Genomic DNA, 23,039 nt, shown 5'->3' with positions numbered 1-23,039 from the left:
ATCTCCTGTGCACCTGTCTTGCCTGGATTACTTCAAGTTGAGCCACTCTTCGCATTCGCAGCATGGTCTGATGCTTAGTTCACGGCAAGCATGGCTTTGAACTAATGAAATGTTTTTTGGGGGGAGGAATAGCCGCAAAGTGTACGGGGAATAAAAGAAAATCAGTGAATTGCTGGCTCTCCCATAATAGAGAGCGGATGTAAGCATGAAATGGCAACCGGCAAAGCAGATTAGTTGGAGGTTATACTAGCCACAATCTTAAAATGGGTGCAGTGCGTGCTCGTAATGGCACACCATACCGCACCACACCGCACCAGGCCATACTGTGCATGGGTCCATATGGGTGCTGCCTAGCTAGAAGAAAGAAACCGGCTGTAGGCCTCACGACAGGCAGCGAAAGACGCGAGGGACAGAGAGCGAATTGCCTAGCTAGAAGAAGAATGAATTGAATTCGAGGCTTTCACGCGCAAAAACCACGATTTAAATGAGGCACGCCGTAGTGGGGACTTCGGAAATCTGCACCACCTGAGGTTCTTTAACGTGCACCTAAATCTAAGCACTTGGGCATTTTCGCATTTCGCCCCCATCGACATGTGGCCATCTAGGCCCTGGATTGATCCCGTGACCTCGTGCTTATCAGCCCAACACCATTACTGCTAAGCCGAAAGATGACAATGAAGCGTATGGTTCCCTGCATCTTCCTTTTGAATATCACTATTGGAAATTACAAAGAGAACTTCAGCGCACTAGAAGTTACAATTTGAGTTATATTGTGAACAAACGTTAGGAAGAACTAGGAAGGAATATTTTTGTAACTTGTTTGAGCCATAACTAGCGTGTGTAATGCGGTCCTGTACAAAGGGCTGGAGGAAAGAGACCGAATTTTTTAAGGTTTTGACTGGCTGCCTGGGTGACCTCGTTTTGTTCTAGGAGCTTGCCCGGATGTACTGGTTTGAATGCCCGGATGACGGGTCTGGCTTTTTGACTCAAGTTCACATGAAGGTCGCCAACCACGGGAGCTAAAAGTATTTCATGCTCAAAAAGTTTCTAACTCTGCACCGTACAGGAACTGCAACAATTCCTCTACAAACTTATAGTCCGTCACCTAACGGTTACATTTCTCAAGAAAATCTGGCTTCATTTTAGGGTTTCTTAACGTATTAAGTCGCATTGATCGCATTATATGGTTCAACCAAAGCAGGCGAACACTATTTGACGTTGACGAAAGAGCCGAGCGGTAGGGGCACGTTTCTTGGTTGACTTCTGTGAATCCTCAAGCACAGGTAACAAATGATGTAGGGACCCCTCCAGCCCGAATGCACCAAAGAGATGCTTCATGCACATGGTTAAAGTCACGGGAAGGGAGCAAGACACATGAAGGAATTAAGACGCGTGTGTCCCACCGGAGTCTAGATTTCAGTGCTAGGTGAAGAGCGCAGGGATCTGATGGAAGAGATACAGATGTCTCACATGAGGCACGCGATAAAACCAGTCGGTCTACCATGCAGTCGAAGCAATTGCGACCGTGCCCCCGATCCCACTACGCCTCGACTTCGAGATTTGTGGATGTGTGAAGTCTGTGAATTTCTTGAAAGATTTGTAGAGTTTACACATCTTTTCAGTAAATGACAGGCCACTAGCTGTCGATACATACCTGTTGCGCCAACCGGCCGTAGTCAACGAAGAGCTCCAAATACTGGAGGTCGTTTTCTTGAATGTTTTGTGAGAGGTTGTAGACAAGTACTGAGCTCATCATTGTGCTCAAAGCGAAGATGATTGCCGATTCCTTAATCGTGGAGTGATCGTCGTACATCCCTTGGGTGTCCATTAAAAGCACAGCTATCTCCTGGTTTTTAGACGTCTTGACCTGCAAAAGCACCAGTCGTAGTACAACACGCATGGTTTCCACCGATATACACTGCTAGAAAAAATCTTGTGTAAATGTGACATGTAGATCTACTTACGTTGTTGCCATAATATATTGCATAAGAATCTACAGCACAGTAATTACCGCAACTTCTTAGGTGCCGACACGTCAGGTTTCAACTAACCACCGAACACATTTTTGGCTGCAGGATGTGTACCAAGAAAAAGCAGAACAGCTTATCGTCGCCAGTATATGCAATAAATGGGGTTATACTTCTATAATAAAGCTTTTGAAGTGCAATTATGAAGGCAGGATGGTTGTTTTACAACGAATACTCAAGAAAACTTCAGCGAGAGCTAGGATTGACCAATCAACACAAATCGTAATCTTGGTACAGCATTCTTTTGCAGGTGTGTTGAGTCACTGTCGTTGTCTTTAAACATTACAGCGACAGAAAATATACATTAATTTGGCGGTAGGATTTCAGTAATTCAACGCAAACGACCTAACGCCCTTAGAGCCGACAAACGGGTCATGGCCACTTCAGAGCCAAGGTTACAAGAGATCTTCGCGGTAAATCTCTTGCTACTGTATTGTGAAAAGTTCCCGCAGAACCCATCTCGCGAATAATGTCTATGTTATTGCAATTAGCATTGAAGTTATGTAGTGATACACTGCACTGCAACCACGAAAACCGGCATGTAGGAAGCATATACACTTGAAGTGCGTGGCAGTGTACAGTGCCAAGGCTGGTCCATGCCGGAGACTTGTGGCAAGTCTCTGTAACCTATCGCCTGGGGGCAACGCGTTGATCATTTCACTCACGAATGAAGTCGGCTGTTTCCATTCCAACCGACTTACAATCAAGGGCATTCACCAGGGCATTCCCAAGGTGGTGAACTCAGACCAAAGTTTGAAATGGCCGGGGGTTGTAGCGGACCCTTGTAATCCAGCCATGGAGGCCTCAGCATGGAATGATGTCCTTGAGCTCAGACTACAGTCGTGATGTGGCCGAGGGTCGTGGCGGACCCTTGTAATTCTGCTTCAGGGAGGCCTTAGCAGGGAATGAGTGAATTAACCAGACCACAGCCTGAAGTGGCCGGGGGGCTTGGCGGACCCCTGTGATCTAGCTACACGGAGGCCTCAGCATGGAATGGTGTCCTTGAGAGAGTTCATTGCCGTACTGTTAGGGCCGAGGGAGGGTTGTGTGCCCCTGTAATCCAGCCTATTGGAGGCCACAGTGCGGAAGTCGGTCCATCTCGTAAGTCGGTCAAGGGAAAGGCCGGCGACCATTCATGGTCCAGAGGTGCCTGAACGATGCGGATTGTGGCTTGTCTGTGTAATCCAGCCTGGGTAGAGTCACGGCCTCTGGATCTGAGCCCGTGACCTCCTAGGGGTGCGTCACGGGCAACGTACGAGTGGAGTCGAATGCTCCCACGGCTAAGCGGGGGAGCTCTTGCCGCAGCCTGGAGTCGGAGGGCTGCGGTCATAGAGAGGGGGAAATACGGAGTCCTATCTGTTTCGGCACCCGGCAAAACGCACGGGATGTCTACCCCCTCCTGCTATCTCGGTGCAGGGAACGTGCCCAGGTGAGCAAAACTGGCCATCAGCTGCGGCAGGGCTGGTCAGCTTAGCAAGGGATAAGCGGTAGCTGAAGTTTTGCCAGCGTAGGTCGTTTGGATGCGACTCATGCGGCTGAACTAGTCCCTGCAATCTGCAGCTTAAAAGAGGGTGAACCCTGCACCAGGCTGAACATCAAAGCTACCGGAGTACTGGCAAGGAAGTATTGGTTTGATTGGGCCTAGATAACTCTGGACCTACCTTTTGGTGCTGGGACAATTCCTGGCACAACTATTGCAACAGTTGAACCCTGTAGCTAAACATGTCACCGGTAGCCCGGCTTTCTATATATATATATATATATATATATATATATATATATATATATATATATAGATAGATAGATAGATAGATAGATAGATAGATAGATAGATAGATAGATAGATAGATAGATAGATAGATAGATAGATAGATAGATAGATAGATAGATAGATAGATAGATAGATAGATAGATAGATAGATAGATAGATAGATAGATAGATAGATATGTCCACACAACACTACACAAATTTTAAATGATTTTTTTTAATTGAAGAGCGGCACGTAGCTTGTGGCACATGCAGCGCTCGAAGGTAAAGTTAGCGCAAAGAGAGAGAGAGACAAAATGGAAGAAAAGAAAGGGAGGTTAGCCAGTGTAAGGACCTGCTGGCTATACTGTGCTGGGGAAAGGGGAAAAGGGAATAAAAGGTGAACCAATAAACAAATAAAAATAAAGCGAGAAAAATTTACACAAGACCGCGATGCTACGCGCTACAACTTTCAAAGTCTGTCGCACAATTCACAAGCCCTTAAGAACTTGAGCAGAGCCCTTAAAGGGACTGACAACAAATTTTAATGGTACCCATTCTTTTTTTGTGTAATGAAAAGCTTACCAGTCAGAGTGTCTAATCATGAAGTGCTAACGCGGACAACGCTGTGGAACATTTTTTATGGAAATTTTTTGATCAGCAGCCAAGATGTAGCCATTCCCTGGAAGCATGCATTATTACAGCGATTATGCGGGATTGCTATTACACGCCCTCATTAGTGGGAGGCAGACGACAAGTGTGACCGTAGCTGTATGTCACAAAAGGCTCGTTAGTTCTTCAATTCTCCACCCCCGCATCCTAGGTATACACGCCTATTAAGCATCGCTTCTTTAAGAATGGGCCTCAAGCCGACGTGCTGCACCGTTTCCCAAAAGGTGGGGAACGTGGCCTTGGGTACATCCAGACCACGTGAGCTGTGCGCGTTCGTGACTTCTGTTTTGTGTGTAATTAAATTGTTCGACAAAGAAGGTGACCGCTGGTAGGGTAGAAACCATGGTGGCTACACACCCGGGCTACGTGAAGCTGGCTGCGTCCGCAGCTGTTGTTTTGTGTGCTATTAAATTGCTTGCCAGTGAAGGTGACCGCTAGCAGAATCTGAACCACGGTGGAAGCACGCCCGGCCTACGTGAAGCCGTCTTCGTCCGGAGCCATTGTTTTCTGTGATCAAATTGACTGCCGGTGAAGGTGACCGCCAGTGGAGTCTGAACTGCGGCGAGATCCAGTGTGCGCGTGTGTGATCCATGTATGAATGACAAGAGGTGAACGCCGATGCCTCGAGAGGTTTATAAAAACGCGCCAATCCGACACTTCGGCAGTCTACTCAGGAGACGATAAACGAACGCCGAGCAACTCCCGGGCAAATAAGCTGCCGACATCACGCCCCGACACCGAACACCGCCAGCCGCCGTGGAAGCAAGCCGCCGACGTCGAGGCGCCGACTTCGAGGGTCACTTACGGGCTGCATCGGTTGGGACAGACTGTCGGCGCGCCCGGTTTGCTGCATGTCCCTTTTGATTCTGTAGACTCTGGACTCTAAATATTTGTTTTCCCAATTATTGTTTGGAAATGTAGTTTGAACTGATGGTCATCGTTCACCTTGCGATTGCACATCGTAATTGTTCAACGTTGTTACACCTGTTCTTTGTAATTGTCACTTTACTGTTTCTGTCTAACATATTCACATCCAGTACTTAATAACGCCAGTTTGTTTTGTTGCTGAGGAATCGCATTAAATTACTGTCTTGATTTCATCATCCCTTTGTCTCTTTCACGACGGCAATTGGCGAAAACCAGGCACTAGACTCCACCTCCTTATGCCGCTACTCAGGCGGAGCTAACGCATCGACTCTGAGTCGTGACACTGTAACAGGGTATGATATTGTTTATCAAGTTGATGTTCCTGTGATTCATGTTCCCCGAATTGTTAAATTATTTCTGCAGTAATAGCTACGTGTTTTCGTTGTTTCCTGTCCAACTCCTTTGGTATTTAATCAGTCAAAACGAAACCAATCAGATCGAACACGAAACGAACCCTTTACATGTCATACGGAGTTCAGCGTGTTGCCGTAACCATGCGTGCCTTTTGTTTTCCGAGGCATACAATAATTCGCGAGTGTCTAATAATATATTAACAGCAGATTTAATTGTTTCAAACATCACTTACAGCGCGTACATAGACAGGGACCAAAAAACGACGAGAACAAGCGCTGATTTTCAATCCTGTTAACATTTGAAAGAACCTAGTTTCAGTTCGCAGATTGCTCGGTTGAGGGCGGCAAGGTATCTTAGGAGCCTCCTTGTCTCAGTCCCGGAGAACTAGCCTAGTAAGTTAAGCACTGATCCTCACAGCATTGACCCTCAGGTACATGATCGAAGAAACAAAACAGCTGTTATCCCGTACGTTCATGGGATCTCCCACTAACTTAAAAAAATAGGACAATGAGCAGGTATCGATGTTGTTTTCTCTGCTCCCAAGAAGCTTGCCCACATTTGTGTCAGAACTAATCATGTTGCTAAGGGACGTAGGACTTGCAGTATTAATCACAGAAAAAAGTGTACAGTTTGTTCGAAAGGTGTTGTGTACAAGATACCATTGAAATGCGACCGGTCTTATATAGGGCAGACAGGTAGATGTCTCAATTTTAGGTTGAAAGATCATGGCAATAAAGTGCGCAAAGGGCGGGAAGGGTTTCTAGGTGCCCATTACGCATAATGCGCTGCTTGAAGAAACCACTATCTTAGCTAGGCATCCTAATGAATGCACTGGACTTATCATTGAAGCAGCAGCCATTGCTGAGGGTGACTCGGTTAGTAAGCCGTGAATTGCATTAACAGATGAAGAAGTTTTTCTTTTTTTTTTTGAGGTCGCACATGCGCTCTCGTTCATCCTAAGGCGGCAGTCATGGTTTCTTTGAATTTTGAATGCTCATGTCGGTTTTATGCTGTGGGGAGCGCTTTTGATCTTGGTTTCTCAGTATATATGCGTGTTACTCAAAACACAAATGAGTTGGAAGTCAGGGCTTGTTTTCGTCGTTCTTTTGGTCTCTGTCTATGTGCGCGCTGTAGGTGATGTTTGAAACAATGGAATACCAACTAGCTCGTACCCAAACCCTGCTGCAGATGTAAGCAATAATTATGCTTTACTTAATAACTGCCGACTTACATACAGTAATCGCATAGAATGCATCCGAAGTACCATGATTTCCCCACCAAGTCTTGCCACTTGCTGCTTCTTGAGACTTTCTCTGCCAATTTAAAGTTATAATTCGTACTTAAATCGCGAACAGCGGGCTAGATTCTATCACTACAAATTATGGTAATTTAATTTCCATCAATGTCTAGCAACACATTCTGGCCAGTTGTCAGTCCCGTTAAGTGCTTGAGTGCCGAAACCCGTCTGGACCAGTATCCTAGAACTTTTCCCTCTGTGAAAGGGCGGTTGTTCAGTTTTTCGAACGTAGCCGTCAAAAAGGTTCATTGAAGCGAAGGCACATATCCAGTGACCCAAGTTTACATCAAAAATGTTCATTAAAGAGCAGCACGCACCCAGTAGCACATAACAAAGAGCCTATGTTGGTGTGAAAGTTTCATCGGCACATACTCAGACTCAGATACTTGATAACACAAGTTGGTGCAGCAGCTTTTTTCTTTTGAACGTAGTTCTCTCAGCACAGCAGCCCAATGCTCGACTCGTTAAACCCTGGACTATGCAGTCAATTAATTTGGTGGGAAAATAGAGACAAAGAAGCGTGCAAACACCGAAAAACCGCCAAAAAGGCGTGAGGTATCGTGAAAGGGCTAATCGCATAAATGTTTGTTGCCAGCAGTGCTGTTCGGCGGCACATTTCCTTTTCAGCTTTTGCACGTAAAATAAATGAATCAACAGTGAGGTCTCCTCACCAGAAAAACTTCGCTCCACACCAGGATCCCTGTTGTGTGACGTTCGCAGCCATCGCGCCATTGGAAGCCCCGCAGTGGAGCATCTGGATCCCCAAGCCAGACACTGCGACCCAAGTTGTGCAGGTATCGAAGGAAGAATCCCAGTAGGAATGACTTCCCCGTGCGAAAGGCGCCGGCCACTGACACGACCGCTATGGGCTTGTCCTTGACACGGTCATCCAGTAGAATGCGTTTCAACGAAACCTCGTCAAGTTCAAGGCACTCTTCATTGATGCGGACGATTTGCAGTTCGTGGCCACTGCCAACTCCATCCGACCCAGAGCTCCTAAACATGTGACAGAAAATGCGTAGTAAGGAGAACAATAAAAGCTATGAACGTTAATTTTGCGCATTGTTTCCGCAACTCTGCATGGAAGTTACTCAATAGGTAGTGCTGCATCAATGCGTTTAAATAGCCGTTATTGCTACTTCTCATTTCTACATGGAATGATCTGCCTGAAACGGTTACTTAATGCTATTCTGAGAGTGTGCTGCTTCCCGAGTTCAACTCTGCAGTTCAGTAAAATTTCTCAAGTTTGTTTTACTTTGTTTAGCTGCTTGTTAGCTAAATTCGTTTGTTAGTTAGCTAAATAGTTAGCTAACTAGTGCTAGCTAGTTTGTTCACTCTGTTCCCCCTGCAGTAAGGCCTTGTTGGCACTGCAGGAAATTGTGAATAAATAAAATAAGAAATGCAATACAGGTGTCCTTGCACTGCCGAGTTGACTGGGCTAGCGTTTCCTGAACGAGCGTGAATTTCCCCATACAACCAACAAAAGACGCGTGACTCTGTAACACTAAGTTATTGAGTGAGGACAACCGTGCCGAGCTCGTAACCACAGACTATGCACAAATCGATCGATGATGCTTGTCACGTTGCGCGGATCACCCGGCGCTTCTAGAAAGCTATTTGATTTATTTAAAGAATAATGCACTTGAAGGTGTAGAAAGCATACATTTCTCGCCACGTGTTTCTATGCGTACTTTCCTGTCCATTATGCCACAATCACGCGCATTCGTCTGCGGGCCAATGCCAACTTCCTCTTTGAAATTGTCGCGGTGTGTTGATGATGATGGGGGGGGGGGTGAATTCCATAATGGGGGATTGGCAAAGAAGTGTATGGTACATTTACAATAAATAATGAAAAAAAAACACTGCATAACACGGCCGCACTATAGAGCACATGCACACGTACCAGTTTCCTTTACGCAAAAAATGCGGGAATTAAATTGGCCCATTTAGAACCGTTCATTAACCGCTTAAGAAAAGCTGCGCTTCACGTAGATTTTTCGAAATGTGCGTTGCATCTGCGTAACTTTTTTTATAATATGGAGCATTGTTCTCCGAGTTCAGACACTTTTTTTGTGCGTGCGCCTTTCTCCTGGATTTCGTGGACCGATCCCGTTAATAATGACGTCTAAAATTGTGTGCCTCAGGGCAACTGGGTATGTGTCACTGGGGTGACTAAGACGGGTGCATTGGCTTTTAGTTTGCTTTAAATCTTATATCATTGGTATTACAAACATTTCGTCTCATTTATAAATATAGGCGCTACAGTCCATAGTCTCTCCATAACCGTTTCGCAACCCAACAGTTACATTTTTCTTACAACCATTCTCTACAAATCATGAATGCTTCGCATTGCGTAGAGGTCAATTACAGTCCAATGTGCCACATTTTAAGCCTGAATATATTTTAGATCCCATTGTCGGCGACCGTCAAGTGACGTTGAGCCAAAAGACTGAGCCATTGTCCGGGTGCTCAAACGAGAACAACCGGAAAAGTTGCGAGAAGAAAACGAGATCATCCAGGCAATCAGTCAAAATTTCAAAAATTCTGTCTCTGGCCCCCACCTTGTTGTACAGGAACGCATTAGATGTGCTAGTTACTGCCCGAAGAAGTTACAAAAAATATTGCTTCCGAGTCCTTCCTAGTGTTTCTGCACAACATCACTCAAGCTGAACATTTATTTGTGATTTCTAATAGCGACGTTCAAAAGGCAGATACAGGGCACCCTAGACTTGATTGTCACCGTTTGGCGCTGAGACAGGGTCGCCTGTTGAACGCGAGCGGTACGTGAGTTACGCGGCCAAGGTTTTGCGCCTCCTCCTTCGAGAGATGGCGCCATGCTGCGTGACCAATCCGGCAACGTCCGGCGTGCTGCGGATGGCTGTTTGACCGAGACTACAGTAGCAATGAGGTTGAGTTCAAAACAAGTTCGTGTGCTGTAGTTTGCCGTTGCGAAAGTGCACTATGCCCATTTTAAGACTATGGCTACTATCATCTCTAGCCAATCTGCTTTGCCGGTGGTAGCCATTTCATGCTTACATCTACTCTAGATTACGGGGTAGCCATAATTTTTTGTCTAAATGTGAGATCTGCTTTAATTAGTTGCCACGTGTAACAACCTCCCGAATAATGCATGGACACCTTCGAAGAAAAAGACGCAACAAGGTAACACTTGCTTCTTTCAGATAGACATGAAAGAAGGGGCTGGTTGTGTTTGGACAGCATACAAGGTCCGTCTAGATAGGTCACAAATCTTGGAGCGAAAAACGTGGCAGAACCTATCACCAGTGATATCAGTCAGTGGTGCAAGATTGAAGCGCGACTTGGTGAGGGGTGACAAAGACTGAAATTAAAAACCATCTGACAAAAGAAATTTCGAATATTTTTAATTAGAATACTGTAATACAAGTAAATGTTCAGTTTCAAATATTTTGCTGCAATAAAACAACAAATGTGAACTCTTTCAATTTCACAATTTATGAGTTCATTCTTGGTGATTCCTACCAACCAGTGATTCTGGCGCAAGACTTGGCAAAACTGTGCAAACCAGCTCTTATGTCGTGCGGAATGGCGTTATTCTCTTCAAAGCGGCGGTTTCATCCGAGTTTTTCTTTATTTCCTTGCGTGTTTGTTGGAAGTGTGGCGTGCGCTTCACTTGAAATTTCGCGTGACCTAGCGCACGGTATCCATTGGCGAAATGTGGGAGTGCAGCGTTTTGTTAGAGTGCAAGTTCACGCTGGTGGCATCCGACGTGATGTTTCTCGTGGTGACGACAAATGCGGAATGCTCTGCGAAGAAACGTCGCGTTATGTTCGTCCACTCTCCGTAGCAAAGCCTCTGAGTTTCCGAAGGGCGGCAAAATTAGTAAGTCGAATGTTTTCTAAATGACAATGTGGGGAAACGTTTTCTTGTCTGATAACTGTGGGATATGAACACATGGTGTTGCACAGAATTGCGAATGATTCTGTGAAAAGGTTTCGCATATGTTGCTATACATTACAACTGTGTGCTGGCCATAGTACATTTCATCCATTGAAACATGTTTTGTTTGGCCAATTGGTTGCATTACTCTAGACGAATCAAAATGAATTTGCTTTTAAAACCTCTGTGGCACTGTCAATTATTTCTATCCTACTGACTCACCGTCTTGAGGAATCTACTGAAGCAACTGGCGTCAGTAACAGCCGGATTATGTTCACAGTAAGACTGACGCCATTCCTGTCATTTAATGACACACTGGCGCTTCAGATTACGTGAGTCGCAAGCTCGCCTCAGCCTCAAAAACATAACTGCTGGCATAGCGCTGGAAATGCCGGACGCTGAAGAAATTCGAACATCCGGACCGAGCAGCATAAGATCTTGACGTCGCTGCCATCTCCGGTTGCGGCGTGTTTTTTTTTTTTTTTGCTTGTTGTTAGTTCTCCCCCCGATACGTAGATGGCGACTGCTGCAACGACACACCATTTTCTTGACGTGCGCGCATATATGGGAGCTTTGCTACCAGTTTACATACACCTTGCGGCATATACTTGCAGCAACAAAACAAGCAACAAAACGCTCGGCTCGGTTATTGCTACGACGATATCGTTCAGGCAAGCACGCGCAAAGTGTTTGCAGTACGCCGCGCTTCACTGAGTACTTGCCTTTGAAGCTGTCGTTCCTTTTTCACCATTGGCCTTGCTGCATAAGCTCTTGAAAAAGGATTACTTTGCCTGCAAAAAAAGAGTAAAACGTGGAGTGCAATTGAAGATTATTAACACAAAATAGCTGGGACATTGATATTTCAATTTACTGGACGTTTGCCACGTCACTTGTACTACAAAAAATATCTGGCCAATCTCGAAGGACAAGCTCACTAATTATAAAAAGTAAATCTGGTGGTGTGTCTCGTTTGGAACTGACTTCGCAGTCATTGGAAAGGAGTGGAGTAAGTCTAAAAGTGGAGAACTCTAATAATTTGAGGACTGATAAAGAAAATAGAGTAAATTACGGCATTTATTGGCTATCGGAGACAGGGTGAATCCAAAGCACACAGTTCGTCCTGTTGAGGCGATTACGCACTGTGGGAATTTTCGTACTAATGATTACTTCTAATTTAAAGATACACTCGCAGATTATTGCGTGACTGTGTGGCGCTAGAAAAAGGAAGCTTCGTTTCTCATAAGCACTCCTTTTCAGCAGCGCTGCAAGTTGTGCGAAATTATACGGTGCGGGAGGTCACCCGCAACATTTATTTAAATTTGGTGCAAGTTTCCAAACTTCTCAATTGTTAAGCTGCTGGTCTTCGGGTAGGAGTCCCATACAATAGTTGCATGTTGAATAACAGGTCTTACGGTAGCTTTATAAATCAAAGCTTCACTCTAAAGAGCGTTATTCCGTCACCCCAAAAGAAGCTGTTAGCTTTAGAGAGAATTCCTGTGCTGGCACTCACTCTAATCCAATAGTAAGTACAGAATCCAAATACTGACGCCAATTACCTCTTATAATTTTATGGCTATTCATGCAATAAGAAGAATGATAAATGTACAGTCTTGGTCAAAAAAAACTTGAACCCGCTGGGAACGGCCGGGGGAGCGACTGCGCTCCGCTATCGCGGCGCTGCTGCCGCTGCGCGCGCCGCTGTTCTCTTGCGCCGAGGATAAAGAGGGCGAGGGAAGTATGTAAGCATTCTTTGACAACAGCGCTCGTGAAAAACTAGTGCGCCGTTCGCTCTGCCAGCTGCGGGGTCGTCTTGCGGCTGCTGTGGTACGGCGCTTCGTGCGAGTAAGTGCGCTCGCCTGGCCAAAACTGCCCGGCTTCCATGCAGGGCATTATACCATAAAAATTGTCCTAATCATCGAAATTACCTATTAAAATTTTGCAGCGAAAGCTTTACTGGCCGCGAAGTTGCGATTTCGCCGTGGCCGTGCTCCGAGGAGGCACATGACGTCACACCACGTTCCTCGTTGTTGCGTTCGCCTCCGCTCGCTTCGCCAGCTGCGTCGCATGCCTGATAACATGTCGGAGGATTGAAAAGGAGAGTTCGCGTGCGCCGATACCACAGTTGATGCGGCAGTATGGACGGCGACAATTCTGATAAGTAGGAGAAGGCCTGGAATCGACATCAGAACGAGAAGAAGAGGAAACGAATCGCCCAGGAAACTGACGAACAGCGCGCCGAACGACTGGCTAAACGCCGCACCATAGCTAGACAACCACACTAACCTGGACTTGCAATCAAAATTAACCAAGGCTAACCATGCGATGCCTTAGCTTTCGTTGCGTATATCCTGGCATAGCCGAGCTAAGCCACTGCCAATTCTTATCCTACACATTCAAAGGCGAGAGCCTTCACATTATGCTTTCAGATAAACATTTTGAGTGTGTTTCTAAGTGCGATGAAAACAAAAAATGATATGTAAACTGACATCTCTCCGTGCTGTCTAGCGTTGTTCCAGGTTTTATTGTAATATGCGGGCGATTCAATCATTGTTCGTTGAGAAAAGACCAGAAGCAGTAATTTCGAATACAAGGGCTCCCTTCAGAAAGGGTCGGTAACCACCGTTACAATATTCAAATACATTGACCGCACTTCTCCACTAAGGAACGACCACACGAGTGCGTTTCGCGTTGAAGTTCTTTAATTAAACCCACAGTGAGATTATGAAAACTTTTCGGGACTAAAAGACGTTTGCCCTGCCTGAGTAGCCGATTGAGTTTTTGGAAAGTGCACACTACCTCGCATTTTTTTATATCTTCGTGCACACTGCCTCATTGTCGTTATGGCCCACTTTCATGCACACATGAGGTCAGTGTAAGTTCATCCGTTTGCATTGGCCATCACGCGCTTGAATCGCGTAAAGTATATCAGGGCCATGAGATTATAGGATTCTTGCATAGTGAAGGCGTCACACCGGCAGTGCTGTCGCTGTCACGGGTTCACTGGAAGAAGTATTTTATATATAGTTTACTGAGGTATCGTTCGTCTCTACGAGAAAGGGCTTCACAGGCACTTAAAAAAGGGTTGTACGTAGCATCCTTTCAATCAGATACCTTGGCTAGTTTACAGTCAAACACATGGGCAAGCTGCAATTGTTCGGGGCAACCAGAGACCAAGCCACACTCAATGTGTTGAAGGCATGCCCCCGCCCCCCCCCCCTGTGGTTTCGTCGAGAGATGCAGCGGCCACCCTGAAGCTTATGCTTTTTTGATTAATTTGCTACTTGTGACATTCATGATTAGAAATACGAGATGCCATTGTGACAAATTATTTAATATATCATTCAGCTGCTGAAGTCACATCTTAGCGACGATCCTCGCAATGTGCCCATGTTCGAGCATACGCAGGGCTATTCATAGCGTTATTCCTTTAATTTGGTTCCAGAAAACATTAACTGTTGATTACGATACTCGGCATTGCGAAATTTGAGGGTATCGCATTTGACAGCGGCCGCCAGACACCCCCGCCCGCTCATCCAGAACACGCTGCAAACTGTATGATAGCCGGTCGGGTAGCTTCCGCTTCGCCGCCGTCGCGTTCGCGCGGCGCTTTCGCACTAGTTTTTCACGAGCGCTGTTATCAAAGGATGCTGGAGAGTAAGAGACATGCTTCCCTCGCCCTCTTTAGTCTCGGCTCGAGCGAGCAGCGGCGCACGACGACGGTGGCAGCGCCGCGATAGCGGGACGCAGCTGCTCCCAGGCCGTTAACAGCGGGTTCAAGTTTTTTCACCAAGACTGTACCTTTACATTTAAATGCTAAGCATTTCTTGGCGAACATATGCCACTTTGACAGTATCAATCAATCTGTCTGACGGCCTACGTCTTGGTGCTCTCATGGTCGTTTCGTTAACTAGGTATGTACCAAAATTGGCATAGTATGACAAGAGCGTATGACGAATATAAACGATTGGTCATGCATGACATGAATATCGTGACATTGAGTCATGTTGGTCATGAAACAGCCGCCTATGTCTTGTTGTTCTCATGGTCGCTTCATTAACTTGGCAGGCTCCACACACATTGCTTCGCATAACATAGATTCCAACAGGACGTGGGATCCGCCGGCTTTTTGGTATATTAGAACAGCTTAGCAGGACTCTTTGAGGAACTATCAGATATTGTTCGGGATATCATTGGCGTTAGCGAGGTTAAAATACTGGTGAAGCTTATACAATGCTGACTAACGGCCATGCCCTCTGCTGTAGAGGTCTCCCAGATAAGAAGCAATACGGGGTAGGATTCCTAACCAATAAGGACATAGCTGGCAAGATTGACGAATTCTACAGCATTAATGAGAGGGTAGCAGTAGTCGTAATCAAACTTTATAAGAGGTGTAGACTAAAGGTAGTACAAGTCTACGCTCCAACATCCAGCCACGATGATGATGAAGTAGATCAGTTTTATGAAAATGTTGAATTAGCGGTGAGAAAAGTGTGAACTCAGTATACTGTAGTAATGAGCAACTTCAACGCAAAAGTGCGGAAAAGTCCGGCTGGTGAACAAGCAAATGGCAACTATGCCATCGATTCTAGGACCGCTATAGGAGAAATGGTTGTAGAACTCGCAGAAAGTTATAAGCTGCGAATAATGAACATTTTGTTCAGGAAGCCTAGCAACAGAATGCGGACCTTGAAAAGCCCTAATGGTGAAACAAGAAATGAAATTGATTCCGTACTTTCTGCCGATCCCAGCATAATGCAGGATGTAGAAGTGATGGGTAGGATGAAGGTGCAAGGATTATAGGTTAGTGAGGGCTAAGATTCACCTCAATATGAAGAAAGAAAGAGTAAATTTGGTCAAGAAGAAACAGGTCAACCTAGAGGCCGTAAAGGTAAAAGCAGAAAAATTCAGGCTGGTGCTAGCAAACAAATATACAGCCTTAGCACAGAGAAATGAAGATCATATAGAGGTAATGAATGAAACCCTAACTAGGCAGGCTTCGAAGGTAGCATTTGAAGTGGGATGCAAAACACCAAGGCAACCAGTGGGAAAACTCTCCCAAGGAACAAAGGACCTGATAAAGAAACGACAAAGAATGAAAGTGTCCAACTCAAGAGATAATATAGAATTCGCGGAACTGTCAAAACTGATCAACAAACCGAAAATAAGTGATATTCGAAATTACAGCGTGACAAACACTGAATAAGCCGCAAGAAATGGTCGCAGCCTAAAATAATGAGTACGAAACTTCGCATAGGACAAACCAAGATGTATGCAGTGAAAGATAAGCAAGGTAATATCATCAGCAATCTCGAAGGTATAGTAAAAGCAGCAGAATTATTCTATACTGACCTGTACAGTACCCAGAGGACTCAGGATAAATCCATTAAAAAAAGTAATGAACAGGATACAGAAACTCCGCCTGTAACTGGCGATGAGCTGAGAAAGGCCTTGCAAGACATGAAATGGGGAAGATTGGCAGGAGAAGATGGAATAACAATCGATTCAATCAAAGATGGAGGAGACATAATGCTTAGAAAACTGGCAGCTCTATGTACTAAGTGTCTATCGACTGCAACGGCATCAGAAAACTGGAAGAATGCAAACATTAAACTAATCCACGAAAAAGGAGTCGTTAAAAAATTGAAAAGTTATAGGCCCATTAGCTTACTCCAAGTATCATATAAAATATTCACAAAGATAATCTCCAGTAGAATAAGGGCAACATTGGACTTCATTCATTGGACTTCATTCAAATCCGCAGAGTACAATAAGCATCTCTATATGGCTTTCATAGATTGCGAACAGACATTTGATTCAGTAGAGATACCAGCAGTCACAGAGGCATTACATAGTCAAGGAGTACAGACCGCTTACAAAAATACCTTGGAAAATATCTACAGGGGTTCCACAGCTACGTTGATTCTACACAAGGAAAGCAGGAAGATACATATAAAGAAAGGGGTCAGACAGGGAGGCACAATTTCTCCAATGCTATTCACTGTTTGCTTGGAAGAAGTATTCAAGCTATTAAACTGGAAAGGCTTAGGAGTAAGGAACGACGGCGAATATATCAGCAACCTTCGCCTTGCCGATGGCATTGTTGTCTTCAGCAACACTGCAGACGAGTTATAACAAATGATTGAGGACGTTAGCAGAGAGAGTGTAAGAGTGGGGTTGAAGATTAATATGCAGAACACAGAAATAACGAATAACCGGGCATGGAGACAAGAGTTCAGGATCGCCAGTCAGCCCCTAGAGTCTGTGAAGGAGTACGTTTACCTAGGTCAATTCTTCATAGGGAACCCTGATCACGAGAAGTGAATTCCTAGAAGAATAAAAATGGGCTGGATCCTGGATCGCATACTGCAGGTGTTGCCAGCTCCTGAGTGGAAGATTACCATTATCCTTGAAAAGTAACGTGTATAATCAGTGCATTTTACCGATGCTGACATATGGGGCAGAGACTTGGAGACTGACAAACCAGCTTGAGAACAAGTTATGGACCGCATAAAGAGCGATGGAACGAAAAATGCTAAGCATAACGTTGAGAGACAGAAAGGAAGCGGTTTGGATCAGGGAGCAAACGGGTGTAGCCGATATTCTAATTGACATTAAGAGAAAATATGGAGCTGGGTAGGTCATACAATGCGCAGGCTAGATAACCGTTGGACCATTATGGTTACAGGATGGGTACCAAGAGCAGGGAAGTGCAGTAGAGGACGGCAGAAGACTAGGTAGTGCGCCGAAATTAGAAAATTCGCGGGTGCTAGTTGGAATCGGTTGGCGCAGGACAGGGGTAATTGGAAATCGCAGACAGAGGCCTGCGGCCTGCAGTGGAAATAAGATAGGCTCATGATGGTGATGATGAAGTTATTTCCGTATAGTCATCTGGAAAGTCTAGTTTCTTACATCTGACATAATCACCTACAAAAAGTCATAAAAGTTTAAAGAAACTGGACTTAAAAAATCAAAAGCAAAAGGAGTCCAAAAGCACATTATAGGGTACACCAGAGGGCGCAGCACAATAAAATGTTTTCCGCTGTTCTAGTTGAAACTGCTGTTTACTTTTACAATAAAAGTGGACTGCTGTGTACCGATGAATATCTGAAAGTGGAGTCAACTTTATTAGCACCCTAGTGAGGAATAACTTCAGAATCACAATCAGTTTTATTCCGACAATAACAAAGATTCACAGAATATTTATATCCAGGAGGGGGTCCCGAAGTCAAGGGCTGCAATGGGACCTGGTTTCCAAACTAAACATAAAAACGGAATGCAACAGCTGTAACAATTCGTTAACAAGAAACGATTAAATTTATTTCTTTATGTATTTATATATTTATTTACTTATTTATTTATTTCTTCACAATACTTTAGAGGCCCATTGAAGGGCATTGAGTAAGGGGGCAACGGTAATTATATCACAGAAAAGTCTATAGGAAATGTTGTGGATCACTGTAAATTGCTGACGCGAAGACAAGAAGTTACATAGCCAAGACAATGTTAATAAACCAATACAAAGGGCACACAATTGGGAAATCAAACGGCAGTGAGGTACATTGTAGAGCGCCTTAGTGAAATCAAGAAAGAGTCGATCAGTTTGATTGTTAGTGTTCATGTTAAAGTCAAGGTCAGTTGTGAATTCAAAGAACTGCGTGTCACATGAGTATCCTCTTCTGAAGCCATGCAGAGTAGAGAAATAAACGTTATTTGATTCTAGGTGACTGTAGATCTGAGAAGCTATAATATGTTCAAGTAATTTGCAGCATATGCATGTTAGTGAAATGGGTCGATAATTACAAGGCGAATGGTTGTCACCGTATTTAAATAGGGGAACTACCTTGCCAATCTTCTAGTCCTTGGGCAGCTCACCTGATGAGAAAAACTGGTTAAAGAGGCGACACAAAAAGGGAAATATGAGTAATATTGTTCAGTATTTTAGAGTTGATGTAATCAATGTCAGGTGAAGTAGAACCTTTAATATTCGTGATGAGGTTCGGGATACGTTCGGCAGTGATGCTGATTGCAGCCATGAAAGGGAAGGGTTGTTCAGGAACAAATGGCACATTGGAACAATCTTTCTGTATAAAAACCGGCGTGAAATATGGATTGAAAGCAACCGCAGAATCATCATCAGAAAGCGGAGTTTGTTTAGCACCGTCATTGTAATGCGATTAGTAGACTTATTACAGAGATAAATTATTTGCCAGAACTTTTTACGATTATTTCTAATGAGTGAGGCCAAGTCCTGCCAATACTATTTCATCCTGGCTGCGCCTAATGCTTTAAGTAAGCTTGTAAGCAATCCTTGTATAGCGTACATAGCGTAATTAGGGAAATGCATGAACAATAAACATGTAAATGCGTGCCATCACATAACCTTGCTAAACACTTACATAACCTAGGAGTATAAATAACATATTGTTACGTGTGGAAAGACACAGACGAGAGATGCTATTTACACGCTGTTTACACTGGAGCCAGGCAGCCAGGCTGACACTCGCTCGTGCCAAGGGCACCGACCAACTTCTTCGTCGTTCTCGCGGCGGCTCGTCTCTTGAGCATAGCTCAATCATATCGTAATAATATGACATACTTAACTTACCGGGAAAAATTAGTACATATGCATAATAACCACATCAAACAGCAGCTATATGCTAACACGATGCAAGGGAACTTAATTGGCTCATGGAATAATATTTATGAATTACAAGTTAACTTAGCATCTGCAGAGGACAGAATACATTCAAGTTTCTTAAATTCATGCACCTTGCATGCTTTATATCCAGCCGTAGAACGTTACAAAAAGCTACGGGTGAGAAATGGAGCTTCTGCTTGCCATAATTAGTATATGCTTTGTGTGCAGCGAAGTTCCTATTTAATATGAACCCGGCAAAGTGATTTTACCAGAGGACACTGTCGTATAAGGTAATAATATCTTGTGCTATTGAATCGTCTTACCAAATTGTTAAGCATGGTTATAATAATGAGATTGCCGACTTGCCGCCAAAATTTGATTTCCTTACACAGCAACTAACCTAGCTAAACTTGAAGCCGTACAAAGGAAAGCCGCAAGGTTCATTCATAGCAAATATCGTTCTACGGACACACGTTCGCGTCTATTAGCTTCCTCAGGCCTCAACACATTATCGACGAGAGCAAAACAAGGTCGACTAAAACTCCTGTTTCGAATTCTGCACTGTCAGTATAAAATTGATGTCACCCACTAGATTTCATATTCGCAATCTAGAATAACACGGCGTCAACACGAGCATACGCTAACCGAGTATTCCTTTTCTAATGACGCATTCAGGTACTCATTCTTGACTCAGGTAATCAGAGAATGGGATGAACTTAACTCGTCATTAACAGCGACAAACTCTTTATCCCTGTTCGTTTCACAGCTGGAGCTCATCACAAGAGATTATTAACGACTTCTAATGTTTGTTCCCTATTCTCTTTATGTTAAACTGACAGTGCTTAGAAAAAAAGTTTTACGAACTTGTTTGTTCCCAAATATTTCCCGTCCTTGCTTTGTCTATGATGTGCCCCGGTTGTTGTTCATTTTATTCTGCGTTGTTTAGTGTTCTATTGTATACTTTATCACCTTATCTTTATTATTTTGTTGAATATTGTTGCTTTTTCTTTCTTTGTCTAGCTCGCACGTGTATTTATGTACGGAAAAGAAATTGTTCATGTCCATCTGCTAGGCTCTCGGCTAAGAGCGGCAGTATTGTTAAATAAATAAATAAAAAATGCGGTTTGTAATAGATACGAGGCATTGGAGTTGCATGGACAAAATCTAGATATCTTAATAGCCTGACTCTGCAAGATTTGCAATGAGTGTAACTGGGTTACGTATGCGTTTCTCCTGCAAGTAATGCAATAGGTAATGCGCACTTTTTGTTTTACTTTAACCAATTTTACCAGTGCCTTTGAAAAATATCAGTTTCGCCGCGAATGTTTACTGAATGAGAACTGTCACGAAGTTTTAATATCTAAATCGCTGTGCCTAATCCCTTAGGCAAGCCATTAAAAATAAGTTATTGTTATCGAGGTGCTACATCAGCTGGTCTTGAAGGAACGCAGCAAGTGTTTCGAGACAATAAATACGAGTCACTTGGACCGTTCTATTATCGAACAGATCGCTCGATAATTGCTAATCGCTAAAAGCAGGGTCACATTTGTGTAAGGATACAACTTTGTTCCTTCCACGAGAAGAAAAAACAACCACTGTAGATGGGCGATTACAAAATAACGGCTAGACAGCTTAAGACTCATTCAGCGTGAAAGCACAAAAATGCATGAGGGAATTCTCCTGCTCTTTGACATCCGTTTGTTTTTTTATAAACAGCAGATAATTCAAGACATCGTATTCAGTAATCTGTTTAGTCGACATGAAACCTTTCGCGAGGCAAATAAAATCATGCAGGTGCTGCATCATTATGCGAAAGGGCAATTTCTTGCGTTTTGCTGCGCTTTGGGGCTAACCATATTGCAAGATATACAACCATGTCGTTAAAGGTTCCACAATCAGTCAGTACTGCGAGATGATCGGTAAATATATAGAAACGGTTCGAATTTCTGACCAAAAATTTCAATCCCTTCTTCAATATGGTGGATACCAACTTTATTTATAGCCCTGCAGAGCTTTCGCCGACGGGGCCTTAGGTCTCCACGTGGGGACGTCAAGTTGTTGCCTCGCCACTGCCTCACGGGCCTGCTGGACGGCCCAGAGTTGGTCGCCGAGGCTGCGCAATCCCGTTTTCAATCACTGATAAATTATCAGCAGAGTCAAAGTCAGTCAGAATTACTTTGTGATGTTTGCATGACAAATACATGGACATAATTAAATGCATACAGGGATACATACGTACTAAGCGGCGACCAAGAAAATCATACGTAAAAGAAACACACATTGTGCCTGCGTAGCCCTACGAAACTTACCTATACTGTCGTGAAAAATACAGCCCTATTCTCACAACGTAAAAAAAGCTGTCACCTACAGATTGGACACTAATCACGTCACAGAAAAGAAAGGAAAAACCTCAAAACTTACCCGGACGTTATATTTTTCGTTCGAACACCTCTTGGTATCTCCTCTCGCAGGGACGACTGGTTGCAGAATAAGTGATCTAGTTGTTCAGAAACAGCAGATATGGCTCCGAACAGCGGCTAACGGGGAAACATGAGGCGCCCAGAACGGAATTCAAAGCATGACAGTGGGTTGGTGGCAGTTGGGCTATGCTAGCACAAAGCAGCCCAATACCTGCCCTTCGTTGGCACAAACCTTGGCACCGCCCGCTAAGCGCGGCTCAGACAATGTCGGCGACACTCTGGCCTCGGTCGCCCCGTCCGCTCAGCGCGTTCCCTACACTTATCTCTTCCATTTCTCTTTAAAAAATCACACACACACGTTCCGATGCGGGGCATGGTCGTCGCGGTGCATTTTCTGAACCCTCGCTTCGCAAAGAAAGCTGAGGAGGTCCCTTTCACGGACCTCCTCAGCTTTTGCACACTGGCTCCTCTCCGGTAGACGAGGTTTCCCTCACTCTCCCGCGACCAGCGTTTTCACTCTCTCCCGAGACGGCCACTACTCATTCGCGTTGCGGGATGCTCGGTTTGGTGTGGTGCAATAGGTGTGCAAGAGGGCGAACGAGTTTTCCTCGTTGGCGGCGGAAGTCCAGCGTCCGCCCCCGGAACCCGCGGTCTGTCGACAACATCCTCCAGAGCCGAGATGCCTTCGATCCTCTCACGTGTACGAACGTCGGTGCCTAAGATTCTGTCACTTTACTTCTGGCTCGTTTTCCGCTGGTCGATCGGACAGGCTCTTTCGTTCGCACTGCTTCCCGGACTTTGTCACCGAGGGTTTGCTTGAGTGTATCGCCAGCATCCGTGAGCCACAATATTTGCGTTTCTCCTCTCAACATCACTAGTATAGCGCCGTTTGCCAGTTACTTCCGGTGTACCAAAAAGCATCGTACTGGGACCGTTCTTATTATTTTTATTAATAATGTTGTAAACGCTGTTATTGAACCAGTACAAGTTAGTTTATTTGCAGGTGACTGCATTTTATTTAATGAGATTGCTTGCCAAA

General features: G+C 44.5%; 1 protein-coding gene across 3 annotated transcripts in view; it reads right to left on the bottom strand.

Moving 5' to 3' along the window:
- The window catches only part of LOC142564531 (atlastin-1-like), a 31,817-nt gene extending 9,294 nt beyond the window's left edge, over positions 1–22,523 (bottom strand). The window contains exons 1-5 of one of the 3 annotated variants that reach the window (XM_075675549.1): positions 22,002–22,523; positions 21,572–21,693; positions 11,665–11,733; positions 7,696–8,020; positions 1,655–1,867 (exon numbers count right to left, since the gene is read on the bottom strand). In XM_075675549.1, the coding sequence (XP_075531664.1) occupies positions 1,655–1,867; positions 7,696–8,020; positions 11,665–11,693 (567 nt within the window). In that variant the 5' untranslated portion in view covers positions 11,694–11,733; positions 21,572–21,693; positions 22,002–22,523. Of the gene's footprint in view, positions 1–1,654; positions 1,868–2,728; positions 3,206–7,695; positions 8,021–11,664; positions 11,734–21,571; positions 21,694–22,001 lie in introns of those variants that run through there. The other 2 variants (XM_075675550.1, XM_075675551.1) reach the window with 2 other exon arrangements.
- Between the last annotated feature and the right edge of the window lie 516 nt (positions 22,524–23,039).

Source organism: Dermacentor variabilis, chromosome 11 (assembly GCF_050947875.1).
Source record: "Dermacentor variabilis isolate Ectoservices chromosome 11, ASM5094787v1, whole genome shotgun sequence".
Taxonomy (NCBI): domain Eukaryota; kingdom Metazoa; phylum Arthropoda; class Arachnida; order Ixodida; family Ixodidae; genus Dermacentor; species Dermacentor variabilis.
The sequence above is the reverse complement of the archived record's forward strand: the minus strand, read 5'-3'. Positions and strand labels throughout refer to the sequence as shown.